Here is a 21,537-nt window from a genome sequence, read left to right on the forward strand (position 1 = left end):
CGCAATGCGAGTGCGGTGACGCGACGACGCCATGACGACGCGACAATGCCCGGCTCGCCCGGCTGCCCGGCATCACGAATCACGTGGCCACCTTGGTCACATGATTTGACGACGGTATCGCCACCTTGCGAAAGGTTGGATCGCGTTGATGAGTTGTTGAATATTGTAGAAGCCGCTGAAGAGGCTGACGCGCCGTGGCGTGGCGGTGGCCCCTTGAGTCGTTTTCAAAACGTATTCACCCCTCGTTTTTAAGCTGCCTGGCTTCCAACGTTATCAAAACGTATTCACCCCTCGTTTTTAAGCTATCTTGTTTGGAACGTCTTTGATGGGTCGATTTTGGTCAAAAATCCGTTTCAGACGTTGAATCCCTTAATACGACGTTTTCAAGACTGTGTGCTACCTGGGGTATGCAATCAGATTAGCAAGGTTCGTCGACAACAGACAGAACCATCGATAACATTCGCGAAACTTCCGATACGTTCAGGCGCATCCTGCACCGAGCGATAACGTTTAACATTTTTCAGCCGGTGAAATACGGTAACCGGATACAGATAAAGGATCCGTGTCAATATAATTATGCTTGTTGGTGCACGAGAGAAACGTGAAAAAGTGGGTTCTGAGAAAATCAGCAAAACAGAATTGAAACACCTGTAGCACTAAAAAAAACTAGAATAGCTAAAATGTATGTAATTCGTATCTTGACTCCCCCCAATTCTTGATTCTGCCAAATCTAGCACATGGAGCACCTCTATTATCCTAGGTTGTTTTGATGCATCAACACCACATCTGGAAGCCTTCACATTGAGTGTATTGCTACAAAACATTTTCACAGTGTAAGGGCCATGTTCTATTGTAACTGGTTTCTACATATCAAGTTTGCCTTTCTTTACATTAATGAAATGACATACCGTCAGGTAATACAAGCTTGAGAATTAGAGGGTTTTAATAGGAGTCTTTCGTTGCCCTTTGCCAAGTCGTACTATTGAAGCACTTATTCGAATGTATGGGAGCAGCTCATTTGCATAGTATAAGAAATATACAAACAGGTTATTTTCACAATTTATACACTTCGTCACCACAAAAAGAAAAATTGCAGTTTATTGTTCTCAGCCTGCTATGATGTTCTGACTGAGAAAGATATATTTATTTATTTATTTTATTTAACAATACTGTCAACCCCCTTGCGAGGGTCCTTACAGAGAGGGTTATGAAAAAAATATATATAAAAGAAAAGAACATGTGCAATTATCACAAACACAGAATACATCGAAATCAAGCGGCGCATTCGCACAGATAGTCATCCAGAGATTTTTTGAATTGGGACAAATCAGTATGTTCCACTACACACATCGGTAACTTGTTCCACATTTCAATCACGTCGGGGAAGAAGGAGTGCCTGAATGCATTAGTGTGAGTGGTATAAGCTTGGATAAATCGGTTATGGTTGGTTCTGGAGCTCCGTTTGCCAGGTGCTAGTATGTATGTTTCCTTCCTAATATTTATTTGGCCTTGAAGTATTTGGAATAATAATTTCAATCGATGTTTTTGTCTACGCGTTTCTAGCAGGTCCAGTTTAGAAAAACGGAGCATTTCTGTGACTGAATCAGTCCTTCGATATCGGGAGCAGATAAAGCGCACCGCGTACCTCTGAATTTTCTCCAGTTGTGTTTTCAAATAAACTTGATGAGGGCTCCATACCTCTGATGCGTACTCAAGAAGTGGCCTTACAAAAGTTTTGTATGCGGCAAGTCGTACATCGCATGTAGCACCCTCCAATTTTTTCGCAAGAGATATAACCTCCCGTATGCTTTTGAACAAAGATTATTTATATGTATACTCCACGATAAGTTTTCTGTTATCGTTATTCGCAGGTATTTAAACTGACTTGTATTCATCAGGCACTTGTCACCAATAGTATATGGAAACAAAACACGGCCCCTTTTTTGTGTGGTAATGTGTGTATATGTTGATTTAGAATAATTTATTTCCATACTCCACTTGTTGCACCATCCGCTTAACGCCTTTAGACAGTTATTAAGCTTAAGTTGGTCAGTTAATAGAATAAAATAAACAGTCATCCGCAAACAGTTTAAGATGTACATCTGGTTCCATCACAGATATTCAATTTGTTCTGCGAGGCACGCAATAATTGCTGTGGCATATTATTTTATTGCACAACACTGCATACAGTAGCCAGCCATTATTAAAACTCAGAAGAAATTAATAGCACAATGCATATGATCAGGCACATAGCATATTACTGCACTTTCCTCATTCATGCCAGAACGACGACCACAGGCGTCCTTTTCCATCAAGGTCAGCATCCATCGTGCCTCCTTACCATCGGGCTTCACACCCTCAGCACGGTCAACCTCAGCTTTGTGGTGTTAAAACAACCTCAAGTGCGTCTTACGGTTCCAGGGATAAGAAAGAAGACCGTCCTGCCTACCTTGGCCTTGAAGCAAGCAGCTCTGGACTGTTTGCACACTTTCTACTTTGATCGAGTCCATACGGATGGTTCTTCCACTCAGACCAGCTCCACCAGCGCAGTGGTTATACCATCACGATCACTAAGCATCCAATACAAGATTTCTCACTTGACAACATCGACCGGTTCGGAGCTTGTTGCCCTCCGAGGTGCCGTTGATTATATTAACCAACCGGCTAATCGGTGGGCAATATTCTGCGATTCAAAGGCGGCCTTACGATGTCTTCTGTCATCTCTTCGGTGCGGGTCATGTGAACAACTCGTGTCGGAGATACGAGAAATGCACCATCACATGATCATGAAAGCACACGACGTCGTGTTTAAGTGGCTGCCTGGTCATTGTGGTATCTCCGGCAACGACCTCGCTGACGAAGCTGCTAGGAAAGCCCACGAAGGAGCAACCCTTGTTTCTGTACCTTTATCGCGGACCGACGCAGCCCAACACTTAGGCAAGCTAGCGCACTCTTTTGACATTGGAAAAGTGGCACACACGTGAATTCACTCAACATCGATTGCATTCCCTCGATCCCTCTATGCAACTGCGGCTGTTACCAGGTCTTCTGCGAAATGAGAAAACAGTGCTGTGCCGCTTACGTTTGGGCGTCGCATTCACCAGTGCATATGCATTTTTGATTGGAATGGCTGATAGCGCCGAGTGCAATGCGTGTGGTGTCGAGGAAACCGTAGAACACCTAATGTGCTACTACCCATCTTTTGAAGATGAAAGGCAAGACCTCTACAGAGCTCTCAATCAGCTAGATGGAAAGCCGTTCACCTTGAACAAGATCTTGGGACCATGACCTCGCATATCGCAGCTACAAAAGGCCACAAAAGCGCTGCTACGATATTTGAAAGATACCGGATTGAGTCAGCGTCTGTGATCCAGACTGAGTGACCGACTGATATTCCCAGTGGACATTCTCTTCCTTTAATCTATCCGTCCCCCTTTCCCTTTCCCGTGAGTAGGGTAGCCAACCGGGTTCAGTCCTGGTTAACCTCCCTACCTTTCATTTATCATTTTCTCTCTCTCTTCTTAATTCATGCCCTTTTTTTTAATTGCACGAAAGCTACTGCACTAAAATAGTATACTGGTACATACTTAAATTGCACAATTTTATACTACGATAATAATCAATCATTCAAATTTTTATTGTAGAGCCCAGGAACAGCTAGAGAGCCTTTGTACTAGTGCACTTAACGAGCACTATGTGAGACAAAATGTAGAGAAAACATGAATGTAGTAGACAAAAAATGGAAGATAGAGAAACAAATAGGGAAAAAAGGAAACGCGGAAAAGTAAAAGGGAGGTAATCCTACGTGATTATCTACAGATACACAAAACACAGGAAATGAACCCTGAAGTATGTTTTGGAGTCGAGTCTTATTAGCACACTCTTGTAACAAGCCCAGGCAACGAATGTGGAATGCTATCTGGTATACTGTTGCGGCACAAACAAATGCATATGATCAAGAAGTTTTAAGGAATGTATAATGTCATGGACCACCTTATACAGGAACGAAAGCTGCGATTAATTAAGACTTGAATCTAGAGGTGCGAGATGAAGTATATTTCAGAAGGCTCAACTGTGGTCGCCAGAATGGCAAAAGTGGTGCTTGAAGATAGACATCAATTTAGTCTGGATGCGTTCACTGAGGTCAGGATTAGATTTGCTCATTGCACCCCCCTCCTACAGAGGCATACTCTAGTAGTTGGAGGCTGTGGGGATGGGCGACCCTCGCGCCTCCCCTGATATCTTGTTTTCCCGCATAGCCCCCGTCTCCGTGCGGCGTCGCCGCGTGGGCCGCGGCGGTCGGAGTGGTACAAGCGCGGTGCGAGAGATGGCGCGAGTGTCGCGCCGCTGCGCGGTTACTTGGGTGCGGGAAAGACAAGGCGCGCTCTCTTTGGCGGTGGTACGGCAAGCAGCTCGGAAGTGCCGCGCGTGCGCCAATCCATGCTTCTGCGAGACCGCCTCGCGTGGCCGCCTTGGAACGCGCCACCGTTGGCGTGACCGTACGCGCGAACGACCAGGCGTTGGGATCCAGCATGGGGCGAACATATTCGCTCGCTTCCGGTCGCGGTGAGTCGGACTTCTAGATTTGTCGCGCGCCCATCGGCATGTTTTGTGGATAGCAACTCGGCTAGCAGGCATTGATCTATGAAAGGTGCAATAAATGCCCTTGTGATTGTTTGCACTACTGCGTTGTCGTTCCTTTGTCCCAAGAGTACGGAAGAGGACCCCACAAGGCACACAGCAGAATTTCAGAAACACAACAGGTGAGTGGAAATCATGCAATATACGGCATGCAATTCCAAGAGCGCGAAGGGCATCTTGTGTAATTATCTATGCGAAGAGAAGCTTAGCATTTTGTCGAAGTACACACCAAAATCTTTCATTTCATCAACCCTAAGGAGTGGAGCATCACGTAGGGTGTATCAAAATTTCACATGTTTTGTGCATATAACTTAATGCCATAGTGTTGGAAGCGTTCAAGAGCACTTATTGCTTCTGCACCAGTCTGAGAGTGAAAAAATGTCTTTTTGGTAGTCGATGCAGTGGTGAACACTGTTGATAGTCTGAAAGTCTGAAATATCGGCACACAAAGTCATGCTGTTCATTTATTAAAATGCTTTTAGCACTTAATGAATCCCCTATCGATTCAAACACCTGACGCACTGAAGAGGATAGATATAGGTCGGCAGTTAGTAACTGCACATCTAGCACCTGATTTGTGCATGGGAAATGTTCATGCTACCTTCCGAGTGCTAGAAAAGTACTAGACTTTAGGGAACTATTGAAGATGCTTGTGAGAACGAGGAACAAGTATGCTTCCATACGTCTTAACCCTTTCAGACACCACTTTATCCCGTTGATTGAAAAGTTGCTTTCACCACATCTCTTGCATCCTCAGAATCGTAAAAAGTGTACAACTGCAGCAAATATTTAAGAATTTTCAATTGTTTAGCGAGTTTTGTCAAGTTTACAAAATTTCGACTCCATGTGAAAACTCACTACAGGAACACAAAATATGAAAACATGTACTACTTCGTGTTTTGAAAAGCTTTAAAAGCACTTATCCAGCCACTTGACAATTATGCCTGGTCCACGACATTGTAAAGAACAATGAAAGAAGTGGACCCGCTACACACAACATACTGACACAGAGTAACAACACCCAGCCGTCTACCTTCCCACTCATTTTGTTAAAACATTCTGCACATTATTCAAGATTGCAGCACAGTTCCAATAATAAGTGTTTCAAGATGTATAAAACACATTTTAAATACCATTACTTTCATCAGTGCTTTTTCTATTGATGCACACTCCTGCTGTGCCCAATTGTGTAGACAGCGTCTCAAAGGGTTAAGCTCTGTGGAGGAAATACCATGAACACCACAAGGGAAAGTTTAAGGCACTTCATATACTTGGAAACGAGGTTTTTATTGACTGTTAGCATACACTGCGCCAGACTGAGAAGGAAGGTTACTTGAAGCATATTTCACACCATATAACAAACAGAAATGTTCTGCAAAGGCATCAGCAGTGTTCGAGACAACACCACTATTTTCATGAAGAAGACGTACATCTTTGGCACTCCTTTTAGAAGAGAGAGCCCACAAAGCTCCAGAAATATTTTGAATTATGTGTCACGCTGGCTTCAACACAATCAATGTGGTCAAAGTGAATAATAATAATAATAATCTTAGTGGTAACTTGGCACACTAGACTAAAAAGAAGGCTGATGCCTGTATGTTAGAGCATCTGATAGCCAGCCATCTTAAGCAGGACTTTGCAGGATGCAGAGGACACTTCCTTCCCCTCCATGTGCACACACACTTGCTCAATAACACAGTATGGCACACACGCACACATTCGACAGGTGCACAACACACAGGAGTGCCAATGAAGTCTGGTTCCAAGGAAGGAGAATCCAAATCGCCAGGGGAGTGGAGAGAAAGCTCTGCATGCCAGATATAATCATGGAGTTGTGGTGTCGGGCCATAGAGGCGTGATGAGGGCTCAGGCTGTGCTGACCACTTGTTCAGACAAACTGAAGAAAGATTAGTGCTGTCCAGAGAGACGTCAAACACCCTGCAGTATAGACTAGTGCAATGTTGCTTTGGTATTGCAGGGTGTGCTACTTGAGGGGTTTGAGGCAATCCTCGAAGGCGGGCATGAGCTTGTGACAACCGAAAAGACGGGAGTAAAGGGTGCGTATTGTCCGCCGCTGAACAAGCTTAAGTTTGTTAGCGTCGCGAGTTTGGTACGGGAACTATACTGATGAGCAGTACTCAAGTCGTGACAGAATGATAGAAGTGTAGAGTGCTCGGAAAACCTTAGGTCATCAGGGAAGGAAGACACGGGACACAAACCCAAGAAAAAGGCCGGTGCTTACATACAGTGCCGGTGACATATGCGGAAAAGCTGAGAGAACAGCTAAATGCTACACCCAGAATGGGAAGGGCCCGATAAGTCTTTATAGAAGTGCCTCCAAGGATGAAGGTTGGACGTGCAGCAGTTTCGTTGAGGCTGATACGCATGGCAGCACTTTTTACGGTGCTACTACAAAGTTTGATATTGTAGGCCCAGTCGTTCACCTTTACGGAATGTATTTATAGTAAGCACATATGCTGTGCATTGGCATATTGTTGTTGTGGAAGCGTTAACTTGTTAATCAAACACATTCTGCGCAGATGCATTAGTAACTTGGTTTTGAGTAATGTTTGTCCTGACTACATTTTATTGTATCGCAGCAAGAAACATTTTATTAGAGGCTGAAGGGATTCCAGCAGTTTAAGCATACTGACTGCACAAAACACTGATGACACCTTTTCACCTTCCCCACAATGCACTCATACCATCTACACTTTCCATAGGCAAAAAGTGAGATAAAAAATTTATTACAGTTTCATTGACTCAGTACTTGTTGCTTCTGAAGCGGGCATCGAAGCAATCGTGGCGTCGCAGCCTGCTACATGCATAGGTCTTGCATGATGCAGGTCCTGCTATGCACTGCATACAGGGCACACGTTGCAAACAGATTTCTTTTTACAGTGCTCAACTGTAACGACACACTGACTCAAACATGAGTGCGTTGTCACGTATGCTTCAGTGCGTCAGTGTTCTTGATTGCTACACGAGCGATTTATGCCCAACTAGCCCAAACGACGGACGCACTAGAAAGAAGTGAGTGAATGAGTACAGTGAACTTGTACTGAACTGGATTCACATGCCGAATAGAAGAGCGCAGTGTCAGCTGAAACAGGCGGCACGGCTGATTATGTAAGTATTTCCAATAGTTCGGCTACTAGTGTATTTCGCTTTCGGAAGTTATCTTTACCACTGGAAACAGCGCAGAGACAAACAGACAGAAAATGAACTTTATTTGATCCTGAGGAGCTTCAGCGGAGGCAAACAGCGCAGAGCTCGCCCGTTAAACTTGAGTCAACCGACACCACACGAAACACGCCGCGGTTGACCAACCCAACTTCCACACGGTTCATTCACCACATCACAGGTCACACGAAGTCAAGAGTGCCATATTTTAAATCACTGCGGCACCAAACGGATCTGAAAATTCATTTCCTTCGACGGAGTTTCTCAGGTGAGTTCGTTCACTCGCCATTTACGAACTCGATGGACGCGCTAGGCCTAGGCGTAACGTAAACAACATCGGCGATAGGCGAGTGTTGTTTATCCAGACTTCGGAGCTCGTAAACGTGTTTCCATTCGTTTTGAGCACAACAAAATGCACATACAACAAGCACAGACGTTGCGGCAATCGTGATTCGGTTGGCTGTTTTAGCAGACGATCGTACCGAGCCCGGCGGAACCCAGTGGGCAGGTTGGATTAGTCGGCGTCGTTCGAAGTCGCTTCTGATCCACGTTGCAGTGCCACAACCCACGGTCGTCGGGCGGTCGGTCGTGTCGTTGTCGGCCTACTAATACAACACTGTCTTTCAGGAACACTGTCGCGCGCGTCGTGCGTCCAAAAAACTCGGACGATCGTTGCCCAGACAACACTCGACGTCCTGAGTACGTCCTCAAAAGGTACAAACGTCCTCGTCCGTTCTGTGTCGTTCTGAGGATGTCCTGGGGACGTCATGAAAAGGTAGAGGCGTCCTCGTCCGTTCTGCGTCGTTCTGAAGATGTCCTGAGGATAACAGTTACAGGATTATCCTAGAATTGTCCTCAAAAGGACGTGTTCAGGATAACAAATCTGTTAATCCCTTGGAAAGCTGCTAGTTGTGAAATAAATGCCGTTTAAGTGTTGATTTATTACGAAATACAATTAAAAATAGCTGGTTATGTATAAAAGGATATGAAGTTACGATGATAACCTAATTTGACGTTTTGCCTAAACTGAACGAACATCGGCATAATTTAAATAAGTCGTCGATGCAATTTTGGTAAATGAGCTATATTTTTCCTTAGCCGCCTCCCTTACGGACTGCTTGGCAAAAAAAAATAAGCGTTGTAAAGAATAAAATTTTTTTCAATAACGCCGCCCCCGCGTTTTTTTTTTTGCCGCTGGCAACACTGGGATGAAGTCAAGCCAAGCCCGAGCCTTCCATTTTGGCGGGGTGTTCAATCAAAAAGATGGCGCAGTGCGATGCGGTCGTTGATGAAGTCATGACAGCAAAAAATGACCTCGAGCCAGATGCGAATGCCGGTGAGTGCTGTCCAGCCTTCTGAAAACCGTGTTGTTTGTTGTGCTCGTGATGGAGGAAAGTAGTGAACGACAGTTTCGCCGGGAGCGAAAACGGCGCGTTGATGCGTGTGTTCATTTCCTAAGAGACGTTCACAATGACTTCGCAGCGCCGGCGTGCAGCGCCTCACATGCAACGGAGTCCACACAGGCGCTGTCTTTCGTGTCCGGCGCGGATGACTGCGGTCACGTGGAGAATCAGCGTGAAATGAATTTGGATGATAGGGAGATAGCGCAATCTCCTGAGTTGAGTCCAGAGCTAGCACGTTTTGTTCATGACGATGTGCAAGTGGTGTGTCAGCATGGCGTAGTGGACACTGAGTTAGTGAGTGACCTAGTCAGCGGTTCTTTATCTGATGGCGACGTGGATTCGTCGCCTTCGACCATTTTGTTGCAACACGAACAACGCCTACTCCAAAGCAGTGATGCACAAATCACGCAGGACTCTGAATCTGATAGTGGCGAGAGCAATGTGTTGACCATACGGCAGATGTTGCAAGCTTGGGCTGTTGAATCGCGCTGCCCTCAGGCCGCGGTCACGTCACTATTGGCAGTTCTGCGAAGCCACAGTTGCCTTTCGTCACTACCGTCGTCTGCTAGAGCTCTTCTGCAAACTCCAAAAAGGGTCCTCAACATCAAAGAGCTAGGAGGAGGGAAATTTCACCATTTTGGCCTAGAGGCAGGACTGCGGCAAACACTTCTTGGCCTTGAGCACTTGCCTGCCGAGCTTAGTCTTAGCTTTAACATTGATGGTCTGCCACTAGCCAAGAGTTCGAGAGACCAATTCTGGATCATCCTCGGCCGCATCCGAAATTTGGAAGATCGTGAACCATTTGTTGTCAGTGTTTTTTTTCGGCAAAACCAAACCGCAAGATGCAAATGAGTTCTTGCAGTGCTTTGTTGAGGAAGCCAAAGAACTGCTGGCGGAAGGCCTTTCTGTTCATGATGCATCAGTTCCTGTGAAGCTGCATAGTATAATTTGTGATGCACCTGCTAAAGCCTTTGTGCTTTATATCAGGAGCCACACAGGATATTTCAGCTGCACAAAATGCACCGTCAAGGGAATGTATAGAGCAGGAAGAGTTTGTTTCCCGACTTTTGCTAACACCCTCCGTACTGATAACAGTTTTCGCAACCAGAGTCAGGAGCAACACCACACAGGCCGCAGTATTTTGGAGGAGCTCCCAATAGATATGATAAAGGATGTGCCTTTGGACTACATGCACCTTGTCTGCTTAGGTGTCATGCAAAAACTCCTTGTTCTGTGGGTTCGCGGGCCGAAAGAAGTGAGACTTGGCTCTACAGTTCGAAGTGAAATCTCTGAGAGGAACATTAAACTTGCAAAGTTCATTCCTTCTGATTTTAATAGGAAGCCGCGAAGTCTGGTGGAGCTAGATCGCTGGAAGGCAACTGAACTTCGCTTCTTCTTACTATACGGAGGGCCTTTAGTGTTGTCTTCGACAATCCCTTCCCACATGTATGAGAATTTCCTTACACTGCATGTGGCCATTACAATACTAGCCTCACCTAATTCAACTGCAAGTGAGATTAGTTATGCAGGTGACTTGTTAAACATTTTTCTTCGAAACTTCATCAACATGTATGGACAAGAGCAAGTGTCGCACAATGTGCATGGCTTAAGCCACATTGCATCTGATGTGTTGCACCTAGGTTCCCTGGATGCTTGGAGTGCATTTCCATTTGAAAACTACATGTCAAATATCAAGAGAATGATACGGAAACCTGAACATCCCCTTGAGCAGCTCTGCAATAGATTGTCAAAGCAAAGAAATGTTCCAAAAAGGAATTTGGTACCATCAGAAGGTCTATTTTCTGTAGAACATAACTGCGGTCCATTGATTCTGCCATTCCAAGGCACACAGTATAAAAAGGCCACATTACCTGGCAATGTTGTACTGGTAGCTGGTAAGAAGAACAGCTGCTGCACACTAAATAATGGAACAATTATTATTGTGGAGAACTTTGTGCATGACAAGTCAGGCACACCCTTTGTGATAGGAAGAGAGTTCCTTCAAAGAAGAGACTTGTATGCAAAACCTTGTCAATCAAGAATGCTTGGGATTTGCATTGCATCTCAGCTTTCTGGCTTGCGGTCCTGGCCAGTTCAGAGTATACTTCAGAAATGTCTGAGAGTGTTGTTCAAGAGAGAAAATATTATTTTTCCACTTTTGCATGCTGTTGTTCCGCAATAGTTGTCATGTTGCTGTGCAGATGTTGCAATTTCATTTGTCCTCATTAGTGTAATGCTTTTGGAAATAAACTAGGTTTCTTTCTTTCTTTTGCAAGGTGGCCTCTACATAGTAGTGAAATTTCCTGAAGAAGATGATGCTGTTGCCATTATACATAAAAACTGGATCGATGGCAACGGCTGCATGTGGCCTCCACAAAAAAAATACATAAAAAGCTTGTTAAAAGCTGGGGCCATGCCTGGAAATGACTGGAGGAGTCTGCCTTGTGAAGTGGTTGAGGCATTTGGTAATATTTATTATTTTGTCCATTTTATATATGCAGGCTGCAGCCGTATTGCAATGATTGTGTACTCTTCGAACAGGTAGACTTTTCTTGTGTGCTTTATTAAACATGTAAATTAACTAATTCAGCATGCAGCTTGCACTATGTTGCATTCTATTCTGAAGCCCCACCTGTTTATGATAGAACCTATAGGTCATACCAAAGCTTCAGATCAAGCGAGTGAAAGGTGAATGTTGAGCTTGCAAATTAAATGTCGGCCACTATGTCTTCAGGAAGAACATGCGGTTTTTTAAGCGTCTTGTACATACTTGTTCAGATAATTTTAATAGAAAGTCTTCAAACAAACTATTGCAGCTACAACTTAAAACTATTCCAATCTGTTTTTATTCCAAATTGGCCATTAGCCCTCTGTGATAGGTCAAAATGGCTCGAGATCTCCCCATATTGGTGTGGCGCCCACTCATATGGGCTGTACTCGAACCATTCTGACCTATCAGAGACGGCTAATGACCAATTTGGAATAAAAACATAGTGGAATAGTTTTAGGTTGTAGGGCCTTTTTGTGGACAACTGCACAAGTGAGTGCCCACACTGGTTGGGGCATGTGGTTGTACTGCGTTTAACCATAGCTGACTAAACACTTTCGTTGCTGAATGTTCTTATCAAAAGAATAGGAGCATCTTTATTCACATAGAAAATGTTACTTCTGCCACTTTGCACCAGCAAAGTAGGCCATAGTTGATCATTGCAATAATAGTTCAGCATGCTAGTTCCATACAGCACTACCCTATGTTGCTTACAGCGCAAGGAATGCCGTCACTATCTCCCGTATTCCATTGGTACCAATACGGAGAATTTGGGGTAAATTGCTTTTATAGGTCAAAGCACATTATTGACAATGTGGGACCACAATAAACTGCTTAGTTAGATGAGGCTTTAACTGCAGTGATTTTGTTTTAAATGGTGCTTGTATTTTAATTCTTGCGCGCATTCAAATAAAATTTGCAAATTAATGCTACCCATTTATTTATATTTATGCCATATTTGTCTTTCATTTTTGCCTTAATGTCCTACTCATATGAAAAATCAGTTAAGCCAGAGAGGGCATAGGTGAAATTATAGTTAATTGAGGTGTAGAAATAATGCAGTAAAGAGACATGAAAATGAACAAAAAGGTAACTGCTGCTTGTGGCAAGTAACCTTTTTGAATACATATGCAGTTTGAATACATTTAAAGTTCCAGTGATGTCCTGTATTTTTAAAGCCAGTGCGGAATAATATTGCCAATTTCAGCCAATTACGATGATGCTGTACGGGGCCTCAGAAAGGCTGAAGACAACTCAGACATCGCAAGTGCAAGTGAACATGGCAGAGGAAAAAGGAAAAAGAAAAGAAGGCACTACAGTGACGAAGACGAGATGCCACTCCCGCAGCCACCACAGTCTATGCAGAAAAGTATGCATTTTTTTTCAGCTATCTTTAAAGAGGTGACAAAGATGTCATGGTCTTCATATTGGAGGGTTACTAGATTTGTGAAATACTGTTTACTAGTCTGCTATGCATGACAGTCATCAGCGGTGCTCTATATTGCCACTGGACGTATAGCCAGGGAGTGGCACACTAGGCACGTGTTGCCCCCCCCCTCTTTCTCTAATCAACTGTTACACCTAGAGTGCTTAGGCAATTTTGTCGTGTTCTCATGCAGGAGCAACACATGGTATTGCAGAAAGATCTGCAAGGATGGAACCGCCAAGTATTTCGACTGTTTCACAGCACTCGGCATATAATGGTATGGTTTCTTGCATGCATTTATGGTGCATAAATGAAGTTGTCAATTTTATAATGTAGTTTAAACATCTCATTGTTTAACTCAAAAAAAGCTGCTGATTGCATTGCCACAATTTTTGGTAATTGCAACCAAATCTGGTAATTTTTGCATCACTTGTTTTGCTATGCAGGTGCAATATGTGATGTGCAGGCCATCGAACCACATTTCGGTTTTACTTGTTGCTTGAAAGAGTTGTGGCATGTCATTTGCTGCATGTTCGTATTTGTTATTATGTAACATTTACATTCACAATTGTCATCACAGAGAGCTTGTATCACAGCACGTAGCAAATTTTAACATCGCTGGCTGCAGGGATGTCAAGCCCACTAACGTTTATGTAGCTGTCTGTGCACCTAACGGGTCTAAATATTGAACCTGAAACATTAGTATTACAAAATGTTTTTATACTATAAACAAGTACCGCTGTTGATTGCAACGAGCAGAATTCTTTCCAAGTTATACCTTATGTTCTTGTGCAGAAAGAATGCATGGTACTGCAAAGCGGTCTGGAAAGGAGCCACTGCACTCGTGGAACGTTCCACAGCGCTCTGCATATAATGGTAAGACCACTAGCTTGTGTTTCAGCACACTGAAAGATAACCTTTTTGATATTATTACTTCTGTTAACCTCTCTTGTTTTTAGTATGTACAAACTACCAGTGCTTGTGATTGACCCCCCCCCCCATGTAATACCCTCGTAATGAGGGCCTTTGGGGGTATTTTGAATAAATAAATAAATAAATAAATCTGCTCGAAAGATACGTGCTGTCATGGGTGTTGACGAAACGTCGCACCAAAAGCAAGCCATGGCTTATAAAAAAGGCGCGCAGATGCGTTGAACAGAGACCTCTATATGCATGCCTAAAAAGAAAATAATTGCAAGAATCAGTTCAAAAAAATTACAAAAGATATGAATAGCTTGGTTCAAAAAGTCAAATTTGCCTACTTCTAGTCCTTTGGTCACCCTAAAGGATTTTGGCAGTATATATTTTAAAAAATAGGAAGGGTGGGTTGTCCGTCCCACCACTTCATCATGACGGAATTATTGTTCACTATAGTCTGGAGAAAGTAAAGTGCCTTAAGGCATTTTTCAGCTTGGTATTTTCTACTGCTGAAAGCAACATTTGCCCGGCCAACTATCGCCCTGGCTTTATCAGTACCAAACCAATGGCAGCTGTTCTATTTGAAGAGCGAGGAATCGTGTCATTCTTAGGAATGCTTGAAAGAAAACAGTGCTACTACACCAGACAGTTTACCCACGGTCCTGCTCTTTTCTTGTGCTTTTTCTTTGTCAAAGTAGCTGCAGATTTTCTTCACCAAGTCATTATAGGACTGATTTTTACCTGATGAATGAAAACTTGCAAACGTTGTGCCTATACTTAAATCGGGACTTTTGAATGTTGTTTCAAATTATTGACCAGTGTCTTTGACCAGTGTGACATCTAAAGTTTTAGAGCAGAAGTTTTATACTAATATGAGTCATCTTAGTGCATGCTCATTTTTAAATACCCGTCAGCATGGTTTTCGCAGCGGTTACTCGTGTGTCACCCAGATTACAGAATTCGTTCATCACTTAATGAGTGCACGGGATATAGGACATTCTGTCGATTGTATATTTCTTGACTTCTGAAAAGCATTTCATGTTGTGCCACATTCGTTATTAATAGAAAAATTATCTTGGTACAACATAAATGAGAATGTGTCTGTGAAGTGTCTGTTTACATATTTTGAAAAGCCAACAAACAAAGACTCCAAGGACAACTTAGGGAAATTATTTGTATGCACTAATTGAATTAAGGAAATGATAAATTAATGGCAATGAAGGTGGATTAAAAAACAACTAGCCACAGGTGGGGAATGATCCGTCTTCGCGTTACGCATGCGATGCTCTAGCCAATTGAGCTACCGCAGTGCCATTTCCCCATCCACATTCTTGGGTATTTGTTTTACTACAAGTAACCTTGGGAGTGTTAGCAAGTGCTACCACTCGCAAACCTTGGCGGCTGATTGGAACATCCTTTCTGCCGCAGGGGTCACGAGTACGTGATTTTTTTGGTTGAAGGCAACTGGTCAATAAACCCACGCGTGCTTCCTGAAGGCATCAATGTGCCAGATTCGAGACACTCCATGCCACCTGAAGGCATCGATGTTGCCAGATTCGAGACCCTCAACGAGGGTCTGGAATCCGGCAGCATCGATACTTTCAGGTAGCATGCATGGGTTTATTGACCACTTGAGGGTCTCGAATACGGCAAGATTGGTGCCTTCAGGTAGCATGTGGGGGTTCATTGACCAGTTGCCTTCACCCAAAAAGATCACGTACTCGTGACGCCTGCAGCAGAAAGGATGTTCCACATCCGCTGGCAAGGTTTGTGAGTGGCGGCGCTAGCTAACACTCCCAAGGTAAATACCCCAGAAAGTGGATGGGGAAACGGCACTGCGGTAACTCCATTGGTTAGAGCGTCGCACCCATAATCCAAAGACGTGGGATCGTTCCCCACCTGTGGCAAGTTGTTTTTTCATCCACCTTCATTTCCATTAATTAATGATTTCTTTAATTCCATTAGTAACTACAAGTAATTTCGCCCGTGTTTTCCTTTGTGTCTTTGTTTGTAGGCTTCTCGTGATTATCGGGGCCCCTCAGTTAATCCCCTTCTCGTTGTTTACATACTTTGACACTTTTCATAAATGAATACAACCTACAAACTTTTACCACATGTTCTGGCATTTAGTTATAAATTACAAGCAATTACAATTAAGAATTGTGAATTACATAAAATTAAATTAAGAATTACAAGCAATTGGGCCCAGCTGAAGTGCTGCCTTGTCTTCTTGTGCAGAAAGAATGCATGGTAGTCCTGAGTGTTCTGCAAGGGAGCCACTGCAGCGGAGCTTTCCACGGCGTCCTGAATGTGATGGTAAGACCTCTAGTTTGTCTTAAAGTGGCTGAACAAAGTTTAACCTTGCATATTGTGTATAATATTTTTAAAGTCTTTGTCCATCATCGACTAATACATATTGTGTTGCTGATTTAACTGACAAAATCAAAAATCACCACAAAGCAAAACAAGTTATGTATCATGCAGGTGCCAACGGGGCAAATCTTTAAATCTTTGTTGGATATCTCAGAATTTTCATTTACTCAAAAACCCACAAGCATCCTTTCACAAGGGGCCAGCTGCACAAAAATTTAATACGATGGCTGCATGGATTCGGTGTAGTCTGAGTGGTCACCCGAAAGTTGCTACTTATGCTACCGTATGCTCACTGCCTGTGTACATATTTCAACACTTTGAGTAAACGAATACAACCTATAGACATACTCTCACTACATGTTCTCACATTTAATGGCAGGTTTTCTTTGCTACCAGCAGTGGGGTGTAGATGACTGAGCCATTTATATTGAGTCTGCAAAATTGCTCATTATGAGTCCAACGCTAAATGCACGTTACATTGCAGAAAACAGCAGTTTAAGTTGCATCTCAACGCCATGTTGAGAAGGTAGATTTGAATTTGCAGACTGTTCTAAAATGCACACATTTTGTCTATGTGATAATTTTATTCGAAACTGCAGTGTATTGCTTCTATTTTGGTGACATTGCAGACAACGCTCAGAGTGACTTGCCAGGCTTGTGGCCGTGTGTTAATCGAACGCCGACACCAAGTTCAGGTAAGGTATGCATGGCTATCGAAATCAGCTCCAATACTATATTTGTGCTGTTTCTTTTGAAGGCCATTACGACTGTAGGAGCCAGCCATTTGAGCATGAACATTTAGGTAGGTTGAGTGCATCATGTTCTAGTACCATGGCGTGCCAATTTATTCCCTTTGTTGCATCGACACTTGTCTTTGCGAATAGGGTTGGAGAGACGCCAGAAAACTAGCACCCATGCCCGCTCGCCTCTCACAGCTGCCTCTCAGCCAAGAAATGACTTCTCACGATCAGGTAAGACTAAGTATATTGATTGCACTGCTGTTACTTATCTTGCCATAACATGCAGGATCATATGGGCTGAGCAGGGCTTCATTTCCCACTGCTGATGTACTGTCTAGTAAGTGCATGTTACTTTTAGTTCATACTAAGTGATAATTTGAATGCTAAGTTTGGCCATGCTCTCTCATTCAACAGGGCATGACTATTGCATGACTATTGCAGTATTACATTTTGGTACAGCAGAGAGTAGATTCCTTTGCAATTTAATTAGGCAATACTGCTGAATGAGCTTGCAAAATGTAATTCCATTCATAATGCAACCTCGACGTTCACATGCTATGCAACTGCAAACTTGTGAACTAGGAAACCTTGTTTTGCAATGGATGGACATTTCATTGGCAAAGAACCTTGTGCGGGAAATTAACTCCCAGTGGCTAAATAACTTGCAGCACCTACCTCAAGGCCCACAAGCAGGTCGGTTTCAACCATAAATGGGCCATCTGGTAAGCGATAAACTACATTTTATTAGACTGGTGTTCTAATTTGAGATGCTTTCTAGTGCTATGTATTCTGCCTGTGCATAATGCATGCCTGGATTCTTTGGGCTTTTTTTTTAACATAATGGTTAGCATCCAAAATCACAGTTGAGTGTGACACCCTGGACAAAATTTAAGATAAAAAATAATGTACTGCGCGAAGAACAAGGACTGTGAGAGACGACATACACAGCGGTGTATATGTCATCTCTCGCAGTCCTTGCCAGCGCTGTGTATGTCATCTCTTGCAGTCCCTGTCCTCCGCGCTGAACATTATTTTTGATCATGAATTATCAACTAGCCCAAGCAACCACCCTAAAATTTAAGACTTTTGTGCGCATGGATTTTTGCTGTCAATGTGAAATAGACAAGAAACTACGAGTGTGCATCATCCGAGTTTTCATTGTCAGCTTGCCTTGTCTACTACAGGTGGATGGCCTCTACCTTGCATCTCAAATTGGCTGTATGCTTATCTGCGAAACCTAACCTATGCCTGCGGATTTCTCAATCTCATCACTCTGCATAATCCTCTGCTGCCCTCAACTGCCTACTCTTCCCTTTATATATCACCATTCATCTGGTCTACCATTACATACATGAGACAACTTTTCCAGTTTCACTTCCCTTTATTCTAAACTAGAATGTCATTTGCCTACCTTCTGCATTTACATGTAAATTTTTTGTTTCATTGCTAATTGCATGATTGCCTTTTTTGTCAATTTTCTTAGTTACCAAAGTTCTAGCTCCATGGGCTAGTGCTAGCAGAATACAATGATTACATACATTTCTTTTCGAATGTGTCGGTAAGCTGCAGATTTTTATTACATTGTTATTGTTACCTCAATCTTTGTAGATTTTGAACACCAGGTCTTCAAGATCTTGCAAACAATTTTAATGAGGGTTGAGCACCAAGGGCGCCAACTTGATGCCATTGCACAACAGCTATGCAGTGGCCCTTTGACAGTTGGGCCCGCAAAGGATGTGGTCCCAAAACCATTCGAGGACATCAAGGCATTCGAAGAATTTGATGCCGAGATATCAACAAATGAAGGAACAAGGACACGCCTGGTCTGATATTTTTCCTTCTCTTTACCTCCTCTATCAAATGTACTTGCATATATGAAACTGACATTTCGGTGCACGTTTTACAGGAATAGTAGTGCAGAGCAAAACATAACACGGACACTAGGAGGCACGTAAAAAGGACAACACACTGCGCTACAAGCAACAATGATTATTCTCAAAACCAGACTGCTTCTATACCATCAGCCTCAAGCAGACATAGATCACGTGGAAGCACTGAGACATGCGCTATAAAAATCACACCATCGAAATTGTCATTGCTTACGTAGGAAAGCTAACTCCTTGGGAAATAACGCTATTGATGGCTTGTTAATGCAAAATTCACCAAGTATGCCGATATGCTCTGCCTCAACAATCAATAAGGTGACCTTTATATCGAGCAACAATGATGGCGAAAACATGGTTATTGTTGGCCAGATTGCTGAGGCCGAGCATATCGACGCACTTAGTGAATTTTGCATTAGCAAGCCATCAATAGTGTTGTTTCGCAAGGAGTTAGACCTCCTGCATAAGCGGTGACAATTTGTTCTGGTAGATTATCGTGGGTCGTGAATATGGTTCGACAGTGCGACTTTCATAGTGCATGTCTCAGTGCTTCCACGTGATCTATGTCTGCTTGCCACTGATGGTATATAAGCGGTCTGGTTTTGAGAATAGGTTGTTGCTAGTAGCACTGTGTGTTATCTTTGTATGTGCCTCCTAGTGTCCATGTTACATTTAGCGCTACATCAAAAGTATTCCTGATGATTCACCAACAAGCCCCCTCCCCATCACTACCCATGTTTTACAGATGCAGCAATTTCATGGTCTTGGAGGCAGCAGCGTAGGACCCGCAACACGGCGCATTTTAGGAATTTTGCTAAGCCAAGAAGTGGCAGTGCAGTACAGTTGGCTCGGCAAAAAAGGAAAGAAAAGTTTCTCTGCACTGCAGGTGGCTGACACAATCACAAGTAAGGCCTGAATGTTTATAGTATTGTCGGTAAAAAGAAACTTGGTAGAATAATTTCCTTTCTCGCTTTCAAAAGTCAAACTTGTACAGGTACACATACTTCGTAAATGTCAAGCTGAGGAGTGTTAAACCAGCTGAGCCAAGTACTATTGTACTTGGGCAAGCTAAGATGGCTAATATGTAATTTCCTGTTGTTTCTGGATACTGTTAATGTTTTGCTTTGAGCTTGTATATGTACAATGTTGTATAAGTAATCTCCAGTGGATCTTTCAGGGGCCGTAATGCAAAATTTTCCAACGTCAAAAAGAAGTGATGTAGAAAGTATAATTAAGGTGTGGCTGCGCCACTCTGGTGAAAAACTTAGAAAACAGCAGGCCAAGGCTGCCACATCTGAAGGTGAGTTTGGTATTCAGACTATTGTTAAAAATACTCAAAACATTATTATCCTACATGAACACTTAACATTTGAAGGCGAGTGTTTTCGTGCTTATGGGTTTGATCCCCATATGACAATTTGGATGCTGTCTGGCACCCAACATAGCTGCATGGGCTGCCTGTTTGAGAAGTTGCACTTTGCTGTACTTGAAATATTTATATTCTTGTAGAACCATTGTCATTATCAGTGCTCATCATCACAGTATACATTTTCTTCTAGGCTCACAGGATGTGCACTCAGATTTTTCAGATTAAATGCCTCAAAGTGCAAGTACAAAGCCCAATTTCAAGAGGAATCAATGTGTTCAAGAATTTTTGCTGGCCCTGGCAAGGACCAGCACAGTCATTTATATTCTAGTCAGGAAACTGCACTTCGTTGAAGAAATGTTGGCTTTGGCAAGTGCCACCACAGTCTTTCATAATAAACTCTAGTCATTGGGAAACTGGTTATATTTGTGTTTGCTTTAGCAGGTGCCATGACTATCACCCGTATGCATTGCCTGCTACAGATACTTTTTATAACCAGGTGAGTGAGTGAGTGAGTGACGAAACTTTGTTCTGAACGCCTGCAGAACGGTTAGCCTTCCCCTGTTAGGGAGGCGTTACCAGGTAGATTCATTTTCGTTGGTACAGAAAAATTACATTTTCTTGCAGCCAGAATTTCATCCATGATGCAAAAGGCAGAATTGACATTATCTGGGCAAGGTGCTGATGGCACCTTCAATATTGAGTTTCGTGCGATAAATGAAGTAGCCAATTCAATTTACAACCACACGTCAGGCAATTAAGCAGCACCAAATCTTACTGTGCATATGTGTTGAAAGCTAGCTGATCACGGCAAGAGCTTGTGCTACTTTTGTCACGTAATGCCCTGTCAGCATTGGCTGTTCAATATGTGTAAATTAGCCTTGTATATTACCCAGCAAGCCGAGGCTACCAAGGCATTCCATTCATTATGATCGACTTCTGGACGCAGCAATATGTGCAGCCCATAAGCATGCCTTAGTGTTATGTTCTGTTAAAAGCTAAATGACGTTATTGAATGCAAAAATTCTGCATTCAAGGAAGCCTACAGTGCACCCT

General features: G+C 43.1%; 1 protein-coding gene across 2 annotated transcripts; it reads left to right on the forward strand.

The window, feature by feature from the left end:
• The first annotated feature begins 9,097 nt into the window (after positions 1-9,097).
• LOC139057042 (uncharacterized) lies at positions 9,098-20,880 on the forward strand. 2 transcript variants are annotated; one of them, XM_070534837.1, is made up of 15 exons: positions 9,098-9,160; positions 11,504-11,692; positions 12,983-13,144; positions 13,395-13,478; positions 13,997-14,077; positions 16,358-16,435; positions 17,122-17,187; positions 17,250-17,294; positions 17,377-17,463; positions 17,519-17,569; positions 17,901-17,954; positions 18,841-19,055; positions 19,861-20,020; positions 20,293-20,415; positions 20,675-20,880. In XM_070534837.1, the coding sequence occupies exons 1-15, from the start codon at positions 9,121-9,123 to the stop codon at positions 20,707-20,709; spliced, it is 1,470 nt and encodes a 489-aa protein (XP_070390938.1). In that variant the 5' UTR covers positions 9,098-9,120; the 3' UTR covers positions 20,710-20,880. The 2 variants fall into 2 exon arrangements, with proteins under 2 accessions (XP_070390938.1, XP_070390939.1); XM_070534838.1 differs by lacking the exon at positions 12,983-13,144.
• The last annotated feature ends 657 nt before the right edge of the window (positions 20,881-21,537 follow it).

This window comes from Dermacentor albipictus, chromosome 3 (genome assembly GCF_038994185.2).
Source record: "Dermacentor albipictus isolate Rhodes 1998 colony chromosome 3, USDA_Dalb.pri_finalv2, whole genome shotgun sequence".
NCBI lineage: Eukaryota > Metazoa > Arthropoda > Arachnida > Ixodida > Ixodidae > Dermacentor > Dermacentor albipictus.

Bases quoted from the DNA above. Each gene is read 5' to 3' on its own strand.
- LOC139057042 (XM_070534837.1), top strand. From the start codon at position 9,121: ATGACAGCAAAAAATGACCTCGAGCCAGATGCGAATGCCG. The intron at 11,693-12,982 runs GTAATATTTATT...TGCCAATTTCAG, and splicing joins TGAAGTGGTTGAGGCATTTG to CCAATTACGATGATGCTGTA. The intron at 16,436-17,121 runs GTAAGACCTCTA...GTGACATTGCAG, and splicing joins ACGGCGTCCTGAATGTGATG to ACAACGCTCAGAGTGACTTG.